The sequence below is a fragment of the Protopterus annectens genome, chromosome 7.part0 (genome assembly GCF_019279795.1).
Source record: "Protopterus annectens isolate FY-2018-M chromosome 7.part0, PAN1.0, whole genome shotgun sequence".
NCBI classification, from domain to species: Eukaryota; Metazoa; Chordata; order Ceratodontiformes; family Protopteridae; genus Protopterus; species Protopterus annectens.
This window is the reverse complement of record NC_056739.1, coordinates 139,005,330-139,026,642: the sequence shown is the minus strand read 5'-3', so window position 1 is coordinate 139,026,642 and position 21,313 is coordinate 139,005,330. Positions and strand designations below refer to the sequence as shown.

At 44.0% G+C, this 21,313-nt stretch overlaps 1 protein-coding gene across 3 annotated transcripts in view; it reads right to left on the bottom strand.

Moving 5' to 3' along the window:
- Nucleotides 1–21,313, bottom strand: part of LOC122806287 (probable E3 ubiquitin-protein ligase makorin-2) — a 981,697-nt gene that overhangs the window by 498,956 nt on the left and 461,428 nt on the right. For all 3 annotated transcript variants that reach the window (XM_044076580.1, XM_044076578.1, XM_044076579.1), the window contains exon 4: nt 10,365–10,501. In XM_044076580.1, the coding sequence (XP_043932515.1) occupies nt 10,365–10,501 (137 nt within the window). The remainder of the gene's footprint in view (nt 1–10,364; nt 10,502–21,313) is intronic.

The following is a 21,313-nucleotide window of genomic DNA, read 5'->3' as shown; positions in this document are numbered from 1 at the left end:
GACCCCTGCCCTCACCCGAAGACTGTGCAGGAGAACTCCCTGTTCTAGGCCTGAAAGAGCCCTGAGCTCTGCCCCTACCACGTCTAGATCTACCCCTAGACTGGGAATCATAAGAAGGATACGTCCACCCCTTAGTAGGCCAATTTCTACTAAACTTTGGAGGCTGGACCTGCAAAAAATCTTTAACAGTCTGCATAGACTTAGCCTTGTCTTCCATTTTCTTTAAAACTGCCTCAACAGGAGAACCAAACACGTCAGATTGTAAAGGAGCATCTAAAATCCTTGTTTTAACATGGTCAGATAAATTTTGATCCCTCAGCCAGGCGTGCCTGCGAAGAACTGACCCAGTGGCAGCCACCCTAGACGAGGCCTGTACAGCATCAAAACCACATTGCAAAGAATGCTTACCCACCTGTTCAGAAACATGTACTAAATCTTGCAACTCCTTACAATCAATACCTTCTGCCAGAGCATCAACCTTAGACTTCAATTGTGAAAGGAGATAGTTTTGGTATTTCAACATGTGAAACTGGCAATTCAAAGCCCTCATAGCAAGAGTGGAAGAAGTATAAACTTTCTTTCCCCATCTATCCAAGGCCCTGGCCTCTATCTGCAGGAACCGGATTCTTTACAACAGAAGCCTTAACACCTTTAGGCCCCTGGCTAACAGTTTCTGGGTCTGCCCTAGGACTCTAAGATACTTATGAGCTTCAGGCACCCTGTAATACCTATCCGGTTTAACAGGAGCAGGAGGCAAAGAATCAGGATTAAGAGAAGCCTCTGTAAAAACATCTTCCACTACATCCAAAACAGGAGGTATAGCCAAAGGCCTATGCTGGGGTAAAACAAAATTCCTAAGCCTTTTCCTGGAATCAGAGAAGTCCTGACCTTCCCACTTAAAATGCTCCCTCATGGAATGAAGAGTTTCTGAAAAAGAAAAATCCTCAGGAGGAGAAGCAGAAGGAGTAGAATCATCCACATCAGAATCAGAATAAGGAGAGTACTCCTGCAAGTCTTCAGCCGAAGACTCAAACATCCGAAGCCTGCTCAAAACTCCCTAGCTCAGGCTCCACCCTAGGTCTCTTATCAGGAGGGGGCAAAGAACCCCTTATCAAAGTAATCAAATCTTCTGCCATTTTAAGCATATGCTTCTTGGGCACAGATCCTGAACTAGGGGTGACACCAACTGAAGCTAAACCTGGCCTGCCCCTGGGAGAAGCCTTGGAAACGGAAGGAGAGGGCCTAACCACCCTAGGCAGGGAGGGGAGTATAGTAACCTGAGAAGCCCCATCAGCCTGGCCTGCCTCCTGAGAGGCCACATCCTGCAATAACAAAGTCTCTCCCTGGGATCCCAAAGAAACCTCCGGTGGAACCACCGGCTCCACCGACACCTCTAAAGAACCGGCGTCCGGTACTGACGGTTCCTCTAGCCTAGGTTTAACTGCTTTGTCCTTGCGCTTCTTCGAAGAAGCGGCCGGAGCATCCGGCGGCATTTTATAATTGCACCGCTCAAGACTAACCTGGCACAATCTAATCTTCTCTTTATAGTGCGCTTATTGAATCTAGCACAAGAGCGACACCCAACAACGTCGTGCTCAGGCCCTAAACAAGGAATACACAAAGTATGGTAGTCTCTATGCGGTATCTGTTTCCCACAAGAAATACAATTATTCACTTTTTCTGACATCCGGTAAACCACTGAGGCAAGAAAAAACTAAAATATTCCCCAACGGGGTACTTAGCCAACTTTGACTTGGTCTGAAACTCCGAAATCGCACAATTTCAGAACGCCAACCGGCACTTGCAACGCTGCTTCTGCATCGGACCATGCGGCAAAAAAGACTAAGGATATGACGTCGGTCATGCGCATTTGTACCCTGACGTCCTGATGTCAGTCAAATGCGCCTTGACCGACGTCAGCCTTATACTTTGATATTCGGGCCGACCGAGGACAGCGGACTACCCAAGTGTAAGGACTGCAGCAATGTGAGATGAAGAACATCTGTGATGTATTTAACTTCATTATATCCATTGCAAGACTCGCAGCAACACACTGATGGTGTTTTTAGACGATATAGAACTATTGTAGAAGGGGAAATGGAAAGGGACTCACAGTAACACACTGATAGTGTTTTAGATATAGAACTATTGTAGAAGGGGAAATGGAAAGGAGGGAGGGGGAAGGGAATGATGATGCTTCTCTGCTGATTCCTTATGTATTGTAGGGTCCTGGACTCATGCAACACTGCATTTGCCATGAATATCAAAGATTTATTTAATGACTTCAGTCTACTTAGAGCCATAAGTTTTTTTTTGGAGCAGTTCAACTAAAGAGATGTTACGGAAAACGACTGAAAAGAAAGATGGAAAGTGACAAGTATTTGTATCAAGATCTTACAATCACAATATGCTGCAGAATAAAGTTAAAGCAACTCATGAACTTCAAAATAAATATTGAAAAATGTGTGAAATAAAGATTTTTGATAATTCAGCTCGACAAATCAAACACCTCAACCAACCTGCAATTGAACAAAAGATGTACATAATATCTAAGCCCTTCAATTTGCTTAATATACAAGTATATTCATTCTTGAAAGTCTGCTATGTACATCAAGCAGTCTAAGTAAAGAAAACATTTCTCTCTCCCTTTTGTTACTCAACATGCCGAACAAACTCCTTGGCTTTGAAATTTACACATCTTGGGATTTGGGTGGCGTTTGGGATTTGGGGGCAGTGGTGTGTGGTGAAGATTGGCAGAGAGGCATCAAAGAGGAAAAAAAGAAGAGTGTAAGGGAATGAAAGGAAGGGAAACAGAGGTGAGGGGAAAAAAAGGGAAGGAAAAATAAAAAATGGAAAGGAGAAAAAAAGGAATTAAGCAATGGAGAGAAGGAAAAGGAGGGGGAAATGTGGGGGGGGGGTTAAAATGATGCATCACTATCATTACAACTGCTTGGTATTTAATAGATCACATCCAACAGATACTTTTTTAATTATCAATTGCATATTAATATAAGAACACAAGTTTTTCACAGAGGTTTACAATTAATTGCTCTCTCTAAATGATTCTTTATATATTGGCGTTGGTTTAAGTAAATATTTAAAGCTGCTAGACAACTACATAAGGTCTTGGGCACAAAAGATTCACAAATAGGAGAGGCGTTATGGTAGTGTTCCCAGCCTAAGCAGAAAATGCATTTGTCTTGAGCGTTCTTGAGGAATTTGGCACCCGCACTGGCACTTTACATTTTTCCCTGACATCAGCTGAAAGCTACAACAGCCAAGCCTAATCAATGCGAAAGATCGGTAAAATATTAGAAATGCAGAAACCCAATGGGTTGTCTATAGTCGATCAGACGTCTGGAGAGCGATTGTACGATGCGAAGTAGTCTGCGGCTGAAAAGCTGAGGATTGTGCGTGCAGACATCTCACAAGGTCCCTGATTTATGGCCCTACTTGACACCCCACGCAGCTGCAAAGTACAGTTTTTTACCTACCATAAATGTAGATGTTAGAGGATCTACATTGCTGCAGTCATGACCTGTGGGTAGTCCGCTGTCCTAGGTCGGCCCGAATACCAAAGGGCTAGGCTGGCGTCGGTCATTGTCGCTTAGAGCTGACGTCAGTACGCAGTAGTACTTAAGCGCATGACCGACGCCATATCCTCAGTCTTTCTTGCCCCAGATGTCAGAAGGCCTAAAAGTAAAGGCCAAAGCCAAAAATAGGAAAAGCCCAACAACCCCCAGTGTGTAAGTAAAGAATATCTCCAAACGAAACCCAGCAACCCCAACCTATAGAGGGGAAGGGGGGGGGGGGGGGATTGGACTGCAGCAATGTAGATCCTCGAACATCTACATTTATGGTAGGTACAAAACTGTACTATGTTCTTCGTCTCACATTGCTGCAGTCATGACCTGTGGGTAGAATCCCAAAGCAAAGGAAAAGGGAGGCTGGCAAATTACAAAGAATTAGGGGCTGCTAACATGCCCTGTAAAACTGCAGTGGCAAACCCAGCCCTGGACTTGGAATAGAGGGAGATGGTAATGCTTAGTGAAAGTGTGTACAGAACTCCAAGTAGCTGCTTCCAAAATATCCTTAGTAGCTACACCCCTCAAAAAAGCAGTAGAAGTGGCAGTAGCCCTAGTAGAATGAGGCCTGATCCCAGCAGGGACATCCTTCCCATGATGAGAACAACAAAAGGCAATACAATGACCAATCCACTTTGAAATAGTCTGCTTAGAAACAGCTTTCCCCTGTGAACTCAAAGCAAAAGAAACAAATAACTGTTGAGTCTGTCTGAACTCCTTAGTTCTGTTCAAGTAGTAACGCAACTGCCTATGGATATCCAAAGAATGCAAGACTTTTTCCCCTTTATTTTGGGGTTCAGCATAAAAAGTAGGCAAATGAATAGACTGATTCAAGGCCACACTAGAAATCACTTTAGGCATAAAAGTAGGGTTAGTCCGCAAAGAAACTCTATCCTTATGGAATATCAGAAAAGGTTCAACTGCCATGAGAGCCTGCAATTCAGATACCCTCCTGGCAGAAGTAATGGCCAACAAAAAAGCAGTCTTCCAAGACAAAAACTTTAGTTCAGACGTAGCTGCAGGTTCAAAAGGAGGTAAGGTAAGTTTCTCCAAAACGAAATTGAGATCCCAGGAAGGAGTAGGAGCTCTACGTGGGGGTCTTATATTCTTTGCCCCTCTAAGAAACTGTTTGAACAAAGGATGGGAAAATAAAGGAGGGTCATAATCATAGTGAGCAGAAATGGCTGCAGCATGAACCTTCACAGAAGAGAATGACAAACCCTTGTCCAGTAATTCAGCAAGGTACTGTAGTGCAAAACTCAAATTAGGCACTGAAACATCAAAACCCTTTGCAGTGCTCCAAAGAAAAAAATCTCTTCCACTTATCAGCATAAACTTTTCTAGTGCTAGGCCGCCTAGCTTCCAAAATGACATCTAAAACCTGTTGAGGAAGCTGAGACCCCACCGGCTCCATCACAGAATACGCCAGGCTGTCAGATGGAGGGACTGCACCTGAACATTGAGGAAATGATTGTTTGACTGGGACAACAAATGAGGAATCTGTGGCAGAGGCCAAGGAGGCTCCTGGATTAAACTCCTCAGCAGAGGATACCAATGTTGACGTGGCCAGTCTGGTGCTATTAGAATCATGCAAGGCTTGTCCAGTCTACTTTCAAGAGTACCTTGGGGAGAAGAGGCAGAGGAGGAAAAGCATAAACGTGAAGGTTGTTCCAACTGAAAGACAGAGCATCCACTTTCCAAGCATCTGGGTGGAACATCTTTGTGCAAAATTTTGCAAGTTGAAAATTCAGTGGGGAAGCGAATAGATCTATGTCTGGAGTTCCCCAAGCCACAGTCAATTGTTTGAAAATCTGAGGATCCAGTTTCCACTCGTGGGGATCCACCATTTGTCTGCTCAAAATATCTGCTAGGGAGTTCTGTGCTCCTGGCAGAAACCTTGCTTGAAGATTGATTCGCAAACCCAGAGCAGTCTCCCATAAAATCATTGCTTGTCTGCAAAGAGGGTAGGAATGTGTTCCCCCCTGCTTGTTGATGTACCACATGACTGTTGTGTTGTCTGTTTGTATCAACACCTGTCCTGGCTGAAGGAGTTCCTTGAATGCCATCAAAGCAAATTGAACTGCTAACATCTCCTTCATGTTGATATGCAAATGTAGTAGTTTGGGAGGCCACATGTCTTGTATCCATTTTCCATTGAAGTGTGCTCCCCAAGCCAAGTCCGAGGCATCCGTCGTTCGGATCCGACTCGCCTCTGGTCTGGACACAGAGTCCCTTGTTAAGGTGACATTCCTGAGCCCACCAAAGTAATTCTTTCTGGATGCAAGATAAAATCCGAATGACAGTGTCCAAACTGTGGCAGTGTTGAGCCCACACACTTTTGAGATACCATTGTAGCTTCCTCATATGCAGTTTGGCATTGGGAAGTACTAGAATGCAAGATGCCATGAACCCCAAGGCTTGGAGGACTGTCCTTGCAGTCAGCCTGGACATTACTGATAACTGCTGGAAGTAGACAGGAAGAGTTCTTTGTTTGTCCGGGGTCAGAAATGCCATCTGAGAGGCTGTATTCAGTCTCACACCCAGAAAGCACATGTCCTGAGAGGGCACTAGATTGGACTTTATTTCGTTCACAGTATACCCTAGGCACCTTAAAACTGTCATTACATAGTGGAGATGCTGTAGCAATTTGTCTTTGTTTAAAGCAAGAATCAGGCAATCGTCCAAATAAGGATAAATTTGTATTCCTCCCTGTCTGAAGAAAGCAATCACAGGAGCCAGAACTTTTGTGAACACCCTGGGTGCAGTAGATAAGCCAAAGGGCAATGCAGAGAATTGATAATGTGAAGTACCAGCCCGAAATCTCAGGAATCTCCTGCAGCTGGGCTTGATAGGGATGTGAAGATAGGCCTCTGAGATCCAGGGTTACCATCCAATGATCTTTGCCTATCATAGGCAGAAGTTGTTGTAATGTTAACATCTTGAACTTTGGAATTTCTAGGTAGGTGTTGAGAATGGACAAATCCAGAATTGGCCTCCAAGTGTTTCCTTTCTTTGGCACCAGGAATAGACGGGAAAAATCCTAGGCCTACTTCTGAAGGAGGGACCACCTGGATTGCCTCCATCTGCAAAAGTAAAGAAATCTGCTTCTGAGCCTCCAGCCTTTGCTGAGGAGGCACATCCGGCATGCCTTTGAAAGGAGGAAAAGTGTGAAAATAAAACTTGTAACCTCGATTTATTATATCCAACACCCATTTGTCTTGGGTGATAAAATTCCAGTTTTCTTTGAAAAGTCCCAACTTTCCTCCCAGAGGAGCTGCCAGTAAGGGAGGGTCTGGCAGCAGAAGATACAGGTCATTGGGTCTGCTTACGAAAGGGCTGACCTCTTCCCTCACCAGAAAACTGTGCAGGAGAACTCCAAGTCCTAGGTCTGAAGGAACCCTGAGCGTGAGCCCTGCCTCTACCACGTCTAGACCTGCCCTTAGACTGATAATCCTAAGAAGGATAAGACCATCCCCTAGCAGGCCAATTCCTACTAAACTTAGGGGGCTGAACCTGCAAAAAATCCTTGACTGTCTGCATAGACTTAGCCTTATCTTCCATCTTTTTCAAAACTGATTCCACAGGAGGACCAAAAAGAACTTCAGATTGAAGAGGAGCATCCAAAATTCGAGCCTTTACATGTTCTGACAAATTTTGATCTTTAAGCCAGGCATGTCTACGAATAACTGAACCTGTAGCAGCCACCCTAGAAGAAGCCTGAAGAGCATCAAAACCACACTGCAAAGAATGCTTGACAACTTGATCTGATGCATGAACCAACTCCTGGAGCTCCTTACACTCTATACCCTCAGATAAAGCATCCACCTTAGATTTCAATTGGCCTAATAAAAAGTTCTGATACTTCAGCATATGAAATTGGCAATTCAAAGCCCTCATAGCTAACGTAGAGGAGGTATACACTTTTTTCCCCCATCTGTCCAATGCCCTAGAATCTTTATCCAAAGGGACTGGATTTTTAGCCACAGAAGCCCTAACACCCTTAGGGCCTTGAATAATGGTTTCCGGATCAGCCCTAGGACTCTTATACAAGTACTTATGTGCTTCTGGAACTCTAATACCTGTCAGGCTTAACAGGGGCCGGAGGCAGAGAATCAGGATTAAGGGAAGATTCAAAAAACACATCCTGAACAACATCTAAGACAGGAGGAATAGCCAAGGGCCTATGTTGTGGCAGAAACAAAAATTCCCTAAGCCTTTTCCGAGAATCTGAAAAATCTTGACCTTTCCACTTGAAATGCTCCCTCATGGTATGTAAAGTTTCAGAAAAGGAAAAATCTTCTGGAGGAGAAGCAGAAGGACAGGAGTCCTCTGCATCCGAATCAGAATAGGAAGGAAAATCCTGAATTTCTTCAGCTGAGGAATCAGAGTAGTCAGAGGAATGATCCATACCCTCTAAATCTGCCTCCACCCTAGGCCTTTTCTCTGGGGGGGGGGCATAGAACCCCTGATCAAAGTAATCAAGTCCTCCGCCATTTTCAACATATGTTGTTTAGGAACAGGGGCTGGAGAGCTAGAAGAATGACCAGGTCCAACAAGACCAGGTTTGGCCTTAGCATGGCCCTTAGCCACTGAAGTAGAAGGCCTAATAACCTTTTGTAAGGATGGAACTACTGAAACCTGAGAAGCACCCTCGGCCTGTCCTAACTCCTGAGAGGCCAACTCCTGTAAAAGTAAAGGTTCCCCCTGGGATTCAGCCGAACCCTCGGCAGGATCCATAGATTCAACCGGAGGCTCCGAAGAACCGGCGTCCGCAACGGACGACTCATCCGGTTTAGATCTCAGACTTATCCTTACGCTTCTTAGCGGGCGGAGGATCCGACGGCATGTTATAGTTACACCGCTTACCGAAAACAAGCCTGGCAGTCTAACCTACGCTTAATGGTGCGCTTATTAAATCTAGCACAAAAGCGACACCCGACTACGTCATGCTCAGGCCCTAAGCAAGGAATACAGAGAGAATGATAATCCCTATGAGGTATCTGTTTCCCACAAGAAATGCAATTATTAACTTTTTCTGACATCCGGATAACTGAGGCAAGAAAAAACAATAATTTCCCCAACGGGGTACTTAGCCTAACTTGGTCTTCGGTCTGAAACTCGGTAAATGAAAATTTCAGAACGCCGAACGGCACTCGCAAACACTGCTTCGGACCACGCGGCAAGAAAGACTGAGGATATGGCGTCGGTCATGCGCTTAAGTACTACTGCGTACCGACGTCAGCTCTAAGTGACAATGACCGACGCCAGCCTAGCCCTTTGGTATTCGGGCCGACCGAGGACAGCAGACTACCCACAGGTCATGACTGCAGCAATGTGAGATGAAGAACATCAGCCAAGCTGAAGCTTTCGTATAGGAGCTGACGCACGAGTCGCCTGAAGGCAGGAAATCCCGCACCAAGAATACTGCAACATAGGAAAAGGACATGGAGTTTGTTTCGCCTTTGCAAGAGTAGGAGCACTGAAACCCTTGCAGAGTTCACATGGGAGGTTTATCTCAAGAGGGACACCCAAGCAATAAATGCATGAAAGATTCCCATCGGAACTGGGCATCTTTCTGCCACACTCCCTGTATTGTTTGAACCCTGTGGTTCCCCTTCTGCTTTTCTGCCATTTTTTTCCAGCCAGAAAATGGCACAAGCACACAAGACACAAACACTAGAGAAAACAAGTACAGAATAAGAGGTTTTTTTTTTTGTTTTTTGTTTAATATACCAACAATGGCACTTGAGGATTACCCACAAAGAGGGTATTTAGGATTGCCCACACATAGGGCAAGAGAAAAAGGTAGGAGGGAAGGAAATCCGGACACCAGCAATGGTATCAAAGAATTACCCACAGGTAGAGGGAAAGGAGGGACCTAAAGAAACAATGGTAAGCAGAATACCTAGAAGGTAAGAAAAAAGGTAGACAAATCACTCAACTAACGATAACCTTAGAGAGGAAAAAAACAGCAAAAAGGTTAGACAAAAAATAGTTACATAATCAAAAAAGCTTAGCTCTTAGGTGACAGCATGGCTGACTTGCCCGATTTTCTACGCAGTAAACTAGATCCAAGGTAAAGGAAAGAGAAGCAGTACGGGTAGCCTTAGCTTGAGTTTTTGGCTGGCGTGAGTTTGATACAGCAGCAGTCAGTTCCAGAGGATTAGAACCGAACCCAACAGTAAAGAATGAATGAAGATTATCAGATTGGATATTTAATGTTTACCAAATTAATAACAAGCTGTACTTCAGTGTCAACTGACAGCTTGATACACAGGTCCCAGAAGCAGACATCTGTAAGAAGTCATGTAGAGGTTAAGCGCTAGCCATGCATTGTGGATACACTTGGAGCACTTACCAGTGCAGTGTGCCCACCAGCTACCAAAGGGCAGGGAAATTTATAACCAACCTTCTCCTCATAGTCCCTTTAGAGTATCTTTAGAAAAAGAATCCTCCACTTCCATAAGGTGATGGAGTATTAGGAATACTGCAGAGGATGGGGGGGGGGGGGGGCAAGAGGGTCAAATAAAATACAAAAGCATGTTAAAAGCACACATGGTAGTAAGGCAGTACATCTGTCACTATTCCCACAACCCAAATATGACCACATTCAACCCAAGCAAGCATTCTGCTTAGTAGTCTTTAGCATTCAATAGTCGGCAAAAGCCATGCAACAAACAAGATAGACCATAGCTTGTCTGTCTGGACTTCGATGCAACAACCTTAGTTACTTGTATTTATGTATAAATGTATAAACTGCTCTAAATATGGATGACGTACCTTGCATGGCGGTAGAGATGATGGCTGTGTGGCACTGGACTCGGAGCAGCTAGTTTCACATGCAGAGGATGAAGGCACTTTTCCAATGACTGACTCTGAACATATCTGCAAAGCTTCTGCACCTACATCCTGGGATCCTGTATGGAAATATGGTGAAAATGGCACTGCAGTTTTAGCTTCATATTAGGTGCTCTCAAGACTAAACATGTAATTCGCTAGCTAATGACAGTTGCAGTAAGTGGACTGATCCAGAACTGATATAGCTTTAGTTTTGGCTGTAAAGTAAGTTACTTACATGTGTACAAAGATTGCAAGGCATACATTATAAAATTCAAAGCAAGAGCTGTTCTTAAGGAGCAGAAAGTACCAGGTGTGCTAGGAACTTGCCATAACTAGAGATGGCAGGGTACATTCACTGCTGCAGCAGTGATAACACTACTTCTGCTGAAGGCAGGACATCTGGTCCAGTTTACAAAGTTTTTCCATCTCCCACTCCTCCCATATGGAGGTCAGCACATCTGTGGTACAACAGGGGCATTTATCACCATCTTTCATTCCTTTTTGCCTTTGTCAAATTGGACGAAGGTGGACAACCTCATGCTCGTGTGTCAGCATGACTGGTGCAAGAGGTGTATTCGTTGGCACCAGCTTTAACTTTTCTTGGCCCTGCTAAGGGACCAAAGGGTCTAGGTAGAGGCTGCAGCAGCCACTTGGGGTGACATGCCTTAAAGAACAGCAGCTTAACTAGGACAACCATCTTATGATGAGAGTGGTGGGGTGGCATTACTGTTTAAATCTGAACTGAAGGTCACCTCAATAGACATTCATCTACCATCACCTACAAATCGAGATTTTGAACTCTAAGCTCCAAATAAATGCTAATAAATCCGTATACATTTGCTCATATATCCCACCGGGAACATACACTTGAAAATACCCTTAGCTGGCTCTCCATGAACCTCCCACAAGAAACCATACTCCTTGGTGATTTTAATATTAACTGGAATGGCTGTACCTCTCCCAAACAAACGACTCGTATAAACCTATTTGCCTTTTTCCAAACCATTATATTCCCTACTAGGACCCACAAACCTAGCAAGAAACAAACTACCTTAGATTGGAAACTAGTTAACAGTGACCTCAGTTACAAAGCTGGCATACTTCAATGAAATTAGTGACCACACTCTTACCTTCATAACTAAAAAAAGACCACCATTCCCAATGAAACATTTACAACAACCCGTAACAAAAAATATTTCAACCCAGTAAACTTCCAAGCAGAGCTCAAAGCAAGCAACTGGTCACTCCTAAAATGCCTGCCTCTTGACGAAGCAGTCAAACAATAAATTTCTGCAAATTCTCGATAACCATGCTCCCTCATGCACTGTCAGAACTAAAAACAAACCTGCTCTCTGAGACTAGGCACATCACTAGACTGAAATAAAATCTGGTCCAAATGGAGGAAAACAAAAAACCCAATAGATCACCTAAACTTTAGACAGCTTCAAAATGCCAAAGATCTATAGCCCTCGACAAAAACAAAAAAAAAAAACACTACCTCAAACTCCAACAAACCCAACAGCAACTCACAAAAGTTCTGGTCAGGAATCAACAAACTGCTTCACCCAGGTCACTCCTAAACTTAATAAATTTCTCTTGGAAACCATCCAATCCCTAGCCAACACCTTACCACCCGTCACCACCACGGAATCTCCTCCACTGACCAATCTACCCCAAACTTTTCATCTAGAGCCCATCCCTCATTCACACACTACTAAAATTAAAACCATGCATACCATCAGCTGACCTCTTCCCAGCTGAATACCTTCAAATTGCAGCAGGAGTACTAGCCTACCCAATCTCCATCTTAATAAATAGAACCATTACTGAATCCTACATCTCTTCTCTGGAAAATATAAAATATTATTCCCTTGCATAAAAGAGCAACTCAAATGAACTCGCAAACTTCCGCTTAATAGCCCTCCTCTCACCCAAAGCAAAAGTCAGAGAGATGTATTCACCGTCAACTACTCCATCAACTCCTTGAAAACCACCTATTAGTGGACTGCCAACATGGTTTCAGGCCTTTCCACAGTACTACCACTGCACTCCTATCCTTTACTGACTGCATTAATAAAAATAGAAATAGTAACCTGCTCTCTTTACAGCTCTCCAAAGCCTTTGATATGGTGAAAGTACAGTTTTGTACCTACCATAAATGTAGATGTCCAATAGATATGCAACTGCAGTCCTTACATATGGGTTGTCCTGCCTCAGGCAGCCCTTCGGTCGGCCGGATTCCAAAGTCTGGGTCCGGCGTCGGCTGATGTTGCCTCTTCCCCGATGTCAGAGCGACTGGGATATAAAAGCATCAGTCGACGCCATCTTCTTCAGTCTTTCTTGCCCCAGATGCCAGGTGCCCTCCAAAGAAGGCTAAAATTAGAGACTGGATTAAAAATTCCAGACATGCACAACAGTAACAAACAGATACACCATAACAGGTTTCCCCAGCTAATTTGGAAAAGGGGACTGGACCCAAAAAGGATAATTTACAGAGGGGTAGGAGGGAGGGAAAACCTGACTGCAGTTGCATATATATCGGACATCTACATTTATGGTAGGTACAACACTGTACTATGTCTTTCAAGAATGCAACTGCAGTCCTTACATATGGGTAGAATACCATAGCCAAGCTGGGGGTGGTAGGATCTAAGATAAGGACGGTGTAGCTAAAATGCCCTGCAGGACTGCCGAAGCAAAGCCTGCTCGGGATCTGGAATACAAAGGCAGGTTGTAGTGTTTGGAAAATGTATGCACGGAGCTCCATGTAGCAGCTTCTAGAATGTCCTTTGTAGCCACCCCTCTTAAAAAGGCTGTGGAGGTGGCTATAGCTCTGGTGGAGTGTGGCCTGATATTGGCTGGCACACCTTTTCCATGGAAAGAGTAACAGAATCTGATGCAGTGTCCAATCCATTTTGAAATTGTTTGTTTGGAAATTGCCTTTCCTTGTACTCCAGCAGCGTAAGCTACAAATAGTTGGTCAGACTTTGTTGGCTTTTGTTCTGTCCAAGTAGTAGCGCAATTGTCTGTGTATGTCCAAAGTGTGCAGCGGCTTTTCTCCTTTATTTTGAGGATTGGGAAAGAAGGTAGGCAAGTGAATTACTTGATTTAGAGACACCCTGGATATCACTTTTGGAATGAATGAAGGACTGGTTCTTAAGGAAACTCTGTCCTGATGAAAAATGAGAAATGGAGGTACTGCCATGAGGGACTGTATCTCCGAGACTCTTCTTGCTGAGGTAATTGCCAACAGGAAAACTGTCTTCCAGGAGAGAAATTGCAATTCTGAAGATGCTGCTGGCTCAAAAGGAGGGAGAGTTAAATTTTCCAACACGAAATTGAGGTCCCATGCAGGCACTGGTGGTTTTCTGGGAGGTTTGATATTCTTAATCCCTCTTAGAAACTGTCTTAGCAAAGGATGTGAAAACACAGGTGGATCACTGTTGTATTTTGCTGAAATTGCTGAAGCGTGTATTTTTATGGAAGAATATGAAAGGCCATTATGTAGCATTTCTGCCAAGTATTCTAGTATCTGTGGGATGCTCATTACTGATGCATCCTGACCCTTGCTGGCATTCCAGATGCTGAATCCTGACCCTTGCTGGCATTCCAGATGCTGAATCTCTTCCACTTGGCTGAGTAAGTTTTTCTGGTGGAAGGTCTGCGGGCTTCCAGTAAGATCTCTTGAACTTTCTTGGAGAGAGGGATATGGGGAGAAGTCATAGAACCCTCCAAGCTGTCAGCTGTAATGTTTGCAGGTTGGGATGAGACGTCCTGTAATTGTGTTGAGTCAGAAGCAGAGGCCATTGAGGCAGGGGCCACGGCTTGGTGCGAGTTATGCTCCTTAGTAATGGATACCAGTGCTGTCTTGGCCAGTCTGGAGCTATCAAAATGCCTTTCGGTTGTTCTGCTTTTATCTTCAGTAGCACCTTGGTCATTAATGGTAGAGGTGGGAATGCATAGATTGTTAGAGAGTTCCAGCTGAAGGAGAGAGCATCCATTCTCCAGGCTTGAGGATGGTGTGTCCTCTAGCAGAACTTCTTCAGATGATGATTGAGGTGTGAGGCAAAGAGGTCTATGTCCGGCCTCCCCCATGCACGAGTTATTTGTGAAAATGTCTGGATGCAACATCCATTCGTGCGGATCCAAGATGTTTCTGCTTAGACTGTCCGCCAGAACATTGTCCTTGCCTGGAACAAACTGTGATTGCAACTGTATGTTCAGTTTCAGGGCCTTTTCCCAAAGAGCCATTAGCAGTTGACCTTGCTGAAGAAATTTTCCAAAGGCCTCGCTTGCATGAATCACAGCCAACATCTCTTTTTGATTGATGTGTAGATGCACTTCCCGGGTTGTCCATTGCCCTTGAATGCATCTGCCCTCCATGTGCGCCCCCCCATCCATGATCAGAGGAGTCTGTTATAATGGTTTGGCTTGTTTGAGGTTTGTTGAAAGACATGCCTTTGTTTAGCTGGCTTGCTTGTGCCCACCACAAAAATTCCTTTTGTAGACATGGAATGAACAAAGACTGTGTGCCTTTTTCTTCCTTTGGAGATATGGAATGAGTGGAATAATTGCTTCCAAGTTGTGGCTGTGTTGGGACCATAAACTTTTTAGGTACCATTGTATTTTTCTCATGTGTAGTCTTGCCAGTGGAATCAGAAGAATGCAAGATGCCATGAAACCCAGAGCCTGCAGGATTTTCCTTGCAGTCATCTGGGTGAGCTTTGCTAGGCTTTTGAAGTAATGTGGTAATTGTTCTTGTTTTTCTTCTGTGAGAAAAGCCATTTGTGAGTGTGTCCAGTTTGGCTCCTAGAAAAATTATGTTGGGATGGCAGTAGTCTTGATTTTTGAATGTTGACTGTGTATCCCAAAGCCTGTAACAAGTGAATGACATAGTTCAAGTTTCTTATCAAGGCTTGCTTGCTGTCCGCTTGTATAAGGCAGTCGTCCAGGTAAGGGTATATTTGTATCCCCTGGAGTCTGCAGTGTGCAATTACTGATGCCAGGCATTTCGTGAATACTCTGGGCGCAGTAGAAAAGCCAAAAGGTAATGCTGAGAATTGATAATGCTCTGACCCTGCAAGAAATCTAAGTTATCTTCTGCAACTGTGTCTGATTGGGACATGCAGGCATGCCTCCTTGAGGTCCAGAGTAACCAGCCAAGACCCCTTGCCCAGCATGGGAAGAAGTTGTTGTAACGTCAGCATTTTGAATTTCGGCACAATGAGAAAAGTGTTTAGAGCAGACAAGTCCAGTATAGGTCTCCATTGCTTTTCTTGGAACAAAGAACAGTCTTGAGTTGAATCCCTGGCCTTGTTCCTGAGGAGGAACCTTTTCTATTGCTTTGATTTGTAGCAGCTTTGAAACCTGTAGGAGTGCCTCTGCCCTTTGATTTTGTGGCAGGTTTGGCATGCCTTGTCTTGTTGGTAGGGTATGGAAGTGGAACCTGTAACCTTGGTCTATTATGTCCAGAATCCATTTGTCCTTTGTTATAACGTGCCAATTTTTTGAAAATAAGGATAATTTTCCGCCTAAAGGTGCTTTTCTTTGAGCCTTGGTCGGTGGTGTCAAAGTCAAGTCATTGTGATTGTCCCTGTGGAGCAATAGAAGTCCCTGCGCCACTTCTCAGATTAGTCTGTTGCCATTGGCAGCCCCTGTAGGAGCCTCGGTATTGCCCTCTACCTAGAGCACGCCTGTTTTTTCCCCTTTGGAACTTGTCAGTGTCTGGAAAGGACAAATTCTTCGAAGGCCAATTCCTGCTGAACCTTGGTGGCTGAACCTGGAGGAAATCTTTGACTGTTTGTACTGATTTAGCCTTTTCCTCAATAGATTTCAACACATACTGAGCATTAGCACCAAATAGCTTGTGTTTTTCCGGAGGTGCATCTAGAAGCTTTACTTTAACATGATCTGGCAATGCCTGTTCTTTCAACCAAGCATGCCTACGAATAACAGCCCCTGTCATAGCTGCCCTACATGAAGCTTCCAATGCATCATAACCACACTAGAAAATGCTTGCTAACCTGCTGAGTATTATGAACCAAATCCTGCAAGGCCTATCTAACGGCTCAGGAGAGGCTAACTTTCTGCAAATCATCCATCAAGAAATCCTGATACTGAAACATATGAAAAAGACAGTTAAGAACCCTCATGGCAAGGGTGGTTGAGGTATAAACTTTTTTGCCCCACTTCTCCAGGGACCTAGATTCCATGTCAGCGGGCAAAGGATTTTTGGCCGTGGAAGTGGCCACTCCCTTGGGCCCCTGGGAAAGTTTCTAGGTCAACAGAGTGGGCCTTAGAGAGGTTTAGGAGTTTCAGGAACCCTGTAATATCAGTCTGGCTTAACAGGAGCAGGAGGGAGAGAATCAGGAGAAGCACTCGAGTTTTGAGTACACATCATCCAATACATCCAACACAGGTGGAATAGCTAAAGGCCTGTGCTGGGGTAACTTAAGGAAAGTACGAAGCCTTTTCCTGGAGTCGGAGAAATCCTGGCCCTGCCACTGAAAATGCTCTCATGGAGTGGAGAATTTCCCCGAAGGAAATATCCTCAGGAGGAGAGGCAGAGGGAATAGATTCATCAGCATCAGAATCCTCGTAGGCCTGGAAGGATTCTTCCTGGGAATCTGAATGACCTGAGTCGCCAGAGGCTTCATCTGAGGAGAAGGTATCTGTCTGCTCAACCCTAGACCTTTTGTCTGCAGGCGGCTGAGAACCCCTGTCTGGATGAGCCCAAGAGCCTCTGAGTAATGAAATAAGATCTGCAGCTAAAGTCAAGATCTGTTTATCGGAAGTGGGACCCTGAGAAAAAGATTTAGGAGGGAGAGAGTTTTATCTGACATCGGCTGAGGCAAGAAAAGGCTCCCCAACGGGGTACTTAGCTTTTTGATGACTTCGGTAACTGAAAACACAGGAGCTGACCGACCGGCACTTGCGAACTGCTTCTGCTTCGGGCACCGCGCGGCAAGAAAGACTGAAGAAAATGATATTGACTGATGCTTTTATACCCCAGTCGCTCTGACATCGGGGAAGAGGCGACAGCCGACGCCGGACCCAGACTTTGGAATCCAGCCGACCGAAGGGCTGCCTGAGGCAGGACAACCCATATGTAAGGACTGCAGTTGCATTCTTGAAGGACATCCACCAATGACTAATATACTCAAATCTCTTTCAATTGATACTCTAGCAGTAAAATGGTTCCATTCATACCTTGAAAATAGACATCAAGCAGTGCTCTGGGAGAAATTATCCTCCCAGCTCCCAATCACTCTTGGAGTCCCACAAGGATCTCTTCTGGGTCCACTCAAGTATTTTTATTAATGATCTGAAAACCTCCCTTCCCCAAATTACCTGCCTACAATATGCCGATAATTCAACACTAATCTGTGCTGCTTCCTCTCCAACTGAACTCCAAAACGAGACAAACCGTATTCACCTTAGTGGAAAAATGGTTCCAACGGCGTTTCCTCTTGAACCCAAAAAAAACTACGACGGTTTACGCCCACACAGAAGAACCCTCCACTCAATATCTTACTTACATCTAATAATGGTACTGTAATCACTCCCGACACTACCACTAAACTCCTGTGTGTAACAATAAACTGACACATTAAGTCTGTTAATAGAAAACCTTGTTTCCTTTATAGACTCAAACCATTTCTCACAGCCTCACCCGATTTCTACCCTACTCTACGCCTCCCCCATTTATACAAACCTAACCAAAAGCAATTTAAACTGGTAACAGCCAGATATGCGACTGGTGCCCCGTTTAGAACCCACCACTGCCAAAATCTAAAACTACTAGGTTGGCTGGAAATACAAAATCAGCTTCTCTTCCAGCAACTCGCCTTTATCCACAAGATCTTACACCATCCCACAAATACGCCTATACTCTGTAACCTCCTCAATTCTTATTAAAACCTTCCAACCCTACGTTCCACAAATAGGTTACAGGTCGCCACCTTAAAAATCTAAAAAATCCAGGGACTGCTTTTTAACTGTGTTGGTAAAATTTTGGAACAAACTCCCAACTGTACTAACATCTACTACATCCACCCATCTTTTCAGGAACCAATTAAGAATTTTCTTAAAATCCCAATGGCTTTGCCCATGCAACAAGTCCAACTGACACGATCTCCCCTTGCCTTCAGTCTTTTTTACTCCAAAATCTTATCTTTTTTACAAATATATATATTTTGCTCTTGTCATACCCATCACTGTGCTGGGTCGAGTTCCTAGACATAATATATTACCTGACTAATGCTTATATTTGTCTCTATTGCTCCAAATGACAAACAAAAATCTTCCTGTTACCCTAATGCTGCTAAAATAAGTGTAGATGAATGTACAGTTATCAAAAGGTTATGAATGTACAGTTATCTATTTGCTGTTTGTATTCTTTGTATAACAAGTGTAGATGAATGTACAGTTATCAAAAGGTTATGAATGTATAGTTATCTCTTTGCTGTTTGTATTCTTTGTATAACAAGTGTAGATGAATGCACAGTCATCAAAAGGTTATGAATGTATAGTTATCTATTTGCTGTTTGTTCTTTTCTCGGAGCTTTTCTCCTCGGGCCTCTACTGAAAATGGACAGTTACACTAGCCCAGTCAATAAATGTAAAATAAATATGATCCTTCACATGGCATGTCAACCTGAGGAGTGGTTTTCACTGTACAGGCAGAAAAGATGGGAAAGTAAGGTGGTAAGGGATTGCTCACCCCAAGTGCAAGATGGCTATAAAGGTAACAAAAGCAGGTGAAGGGGAAACTACTGCAGAGCTCACACTCTTACACTAATTTTACAAAATATATTAAATTCACTACTTTTCTGCTCTTGTAGTGTTATCAAGGATTGCTCCCGGAGATTATGTACCAGTGGGTGGCTGGCCCTGAGAAGAGACTTTTAAAAAACTGCAGTACGACAGTGGCAAACCTTGCCCCTAAAAGTAATGTGCAGGTTATAGTGGCAGGAAAAGGCAAAACTGATTACCACACAGCTGCAAGGTATGTGCTGACCCCACCCCAGATGAAGCGCGATAGCGTCTGTGAAGTAGGTTCACATACTCTGGTACACTCTTGCCATGGAAAGAGTAAAAAGATGCAGTTAATCCAGTCAGTTACAGAATTTCTATTAAGAGACGGGCCTGCTCTTACTATGCTTTGCAAAGGCTACAAGTAACTAGTTGACTTCCTTTCAGCTGTAGCCCTTGAGGGAAAATGTGTTGCTAATGCACATCCAGGGTGGGCAAGCTCCTTTACTCCTTGTCCTGTGGGGTACAATAGAAAAAAAAGTTGATAGCCTGATTTTTTTTAGAAAGACTCATTCGCAGCATGAAGGTGGGACTGCTGAACACAACCAGTCCTTCGGGAAAAGTTAAGTTTGCTCAGAAGGATCTGCAGTCCCAATATCTTTCTGGGAGATATAACAGTCATGAAAAAGGCAATATTCCACGTAAAGTATTTGAGGGATGCAGCAGCTGCATCAAAAAAGGAGGTAAAGTTAACTTTTCATAAAATGGTTGCTGTCCTACGGCGGAGATCTTACTTTCTTGAGAAGCCTGAAATACAGCACCTTTCCTTAAGAAATGAATAAGGGTGGGGATCTGCAAGGCAGGCAGCTCTGGAAAGTACAGTTGTGTACACTTACCATAAATGTAGATGTTAAGAGTGTATTCACTGTTGCAGTCATTACATTTGGGTTATGTGCTTGCAGGTATCCCTCAGTCAGCCTGACTAAAGTCTTGGGTCCTGCGTCGGTTGCTGTCTCTTCCACAACGTCAGGTCATCAGGGGTATACAACATGCAGCAGACATCATATCAGTTTCTTACCCCAGATGTCAGGTGTCCCCCCTAATGGGAAGCAATTAAATCTATAAATATACAAGGTTATACCTCAAACAAAAAAGCAAATAAACCAAAAAGCTTTTAAGCATTGAAAAAGAGAGGTATAGCCAAACGAAGTCAGGGTGCTGGAGGGAGGGTAACCAGGACTGCAACAGTGAATACACTAACATCTACATTTATGGTAAGTGTACACAACTGTACTATGTTCGTGTTTCACTGTTGCAGTCATTAAATTTGGGTAGATTCCCAAAGCTAAGGATGGGAGGAGCAATTTAAATAGCATTAGGACCAGCTATAAGGCCCTGCAAAACTGCAGTGGCAAAGTCAGCTCTGGATTTAGAGAAAAATGGCAAATGGTAATGCTTGGTGAAAATTTGTACAGAACTCAAGGTAACTGCTTCTAAAATGTCCTTGGTAGGTATGCCTCTGAGAAAGGCTGTAGAGATAGATGCAGCCCTGCTTGAATGGGATCTGATCCCCTGTGGGATATGTTTTCCATGGTGCTTACAGCAGAAGTGAACACAATGGCCTATCCATTTGGAGATGGTTCGCTTTGAAATAGCCTTCCCCTCTGTTCCTGCAGCAAATGCCACCAGCAGTTCAGATTTCCTTTGAGGTTTAGACCTGTCCAAGTAGAAACCAAGTTGTCTGTGCACATCTAAGGAGTGCAGTATCCGTTTCACTTTGTTCTGTGGATTAGGAAAGAAGGTAGGCAAATAAATGGACTGATTAAAGGCCACACTGGATACCACCTTTGGCATGAAAAAAGGGATTGGTCCCGAGGGCCACACCCTGCCCACATGAAAGATTATGAAAGGCTCCACTGCCATAAGGGCCTGTAATTCAGATACCCTTCTTGCTGAAGTGATGGCTAAAAGGGAAGCTGTTTTCCAAGAAAGGAATTTTAAATCTTCAGTAGCAGCTGGCTCGAAAGGAGGAAGGGCAAGTTTCTTCAATGCAAAGTTAAGGTCCCAGGCTGGAGTTGGAGCTCTCCTGGGTGGTCTTAGATTTTTGGCCCCTCTGAGGAACTGTTTGAGCAGTG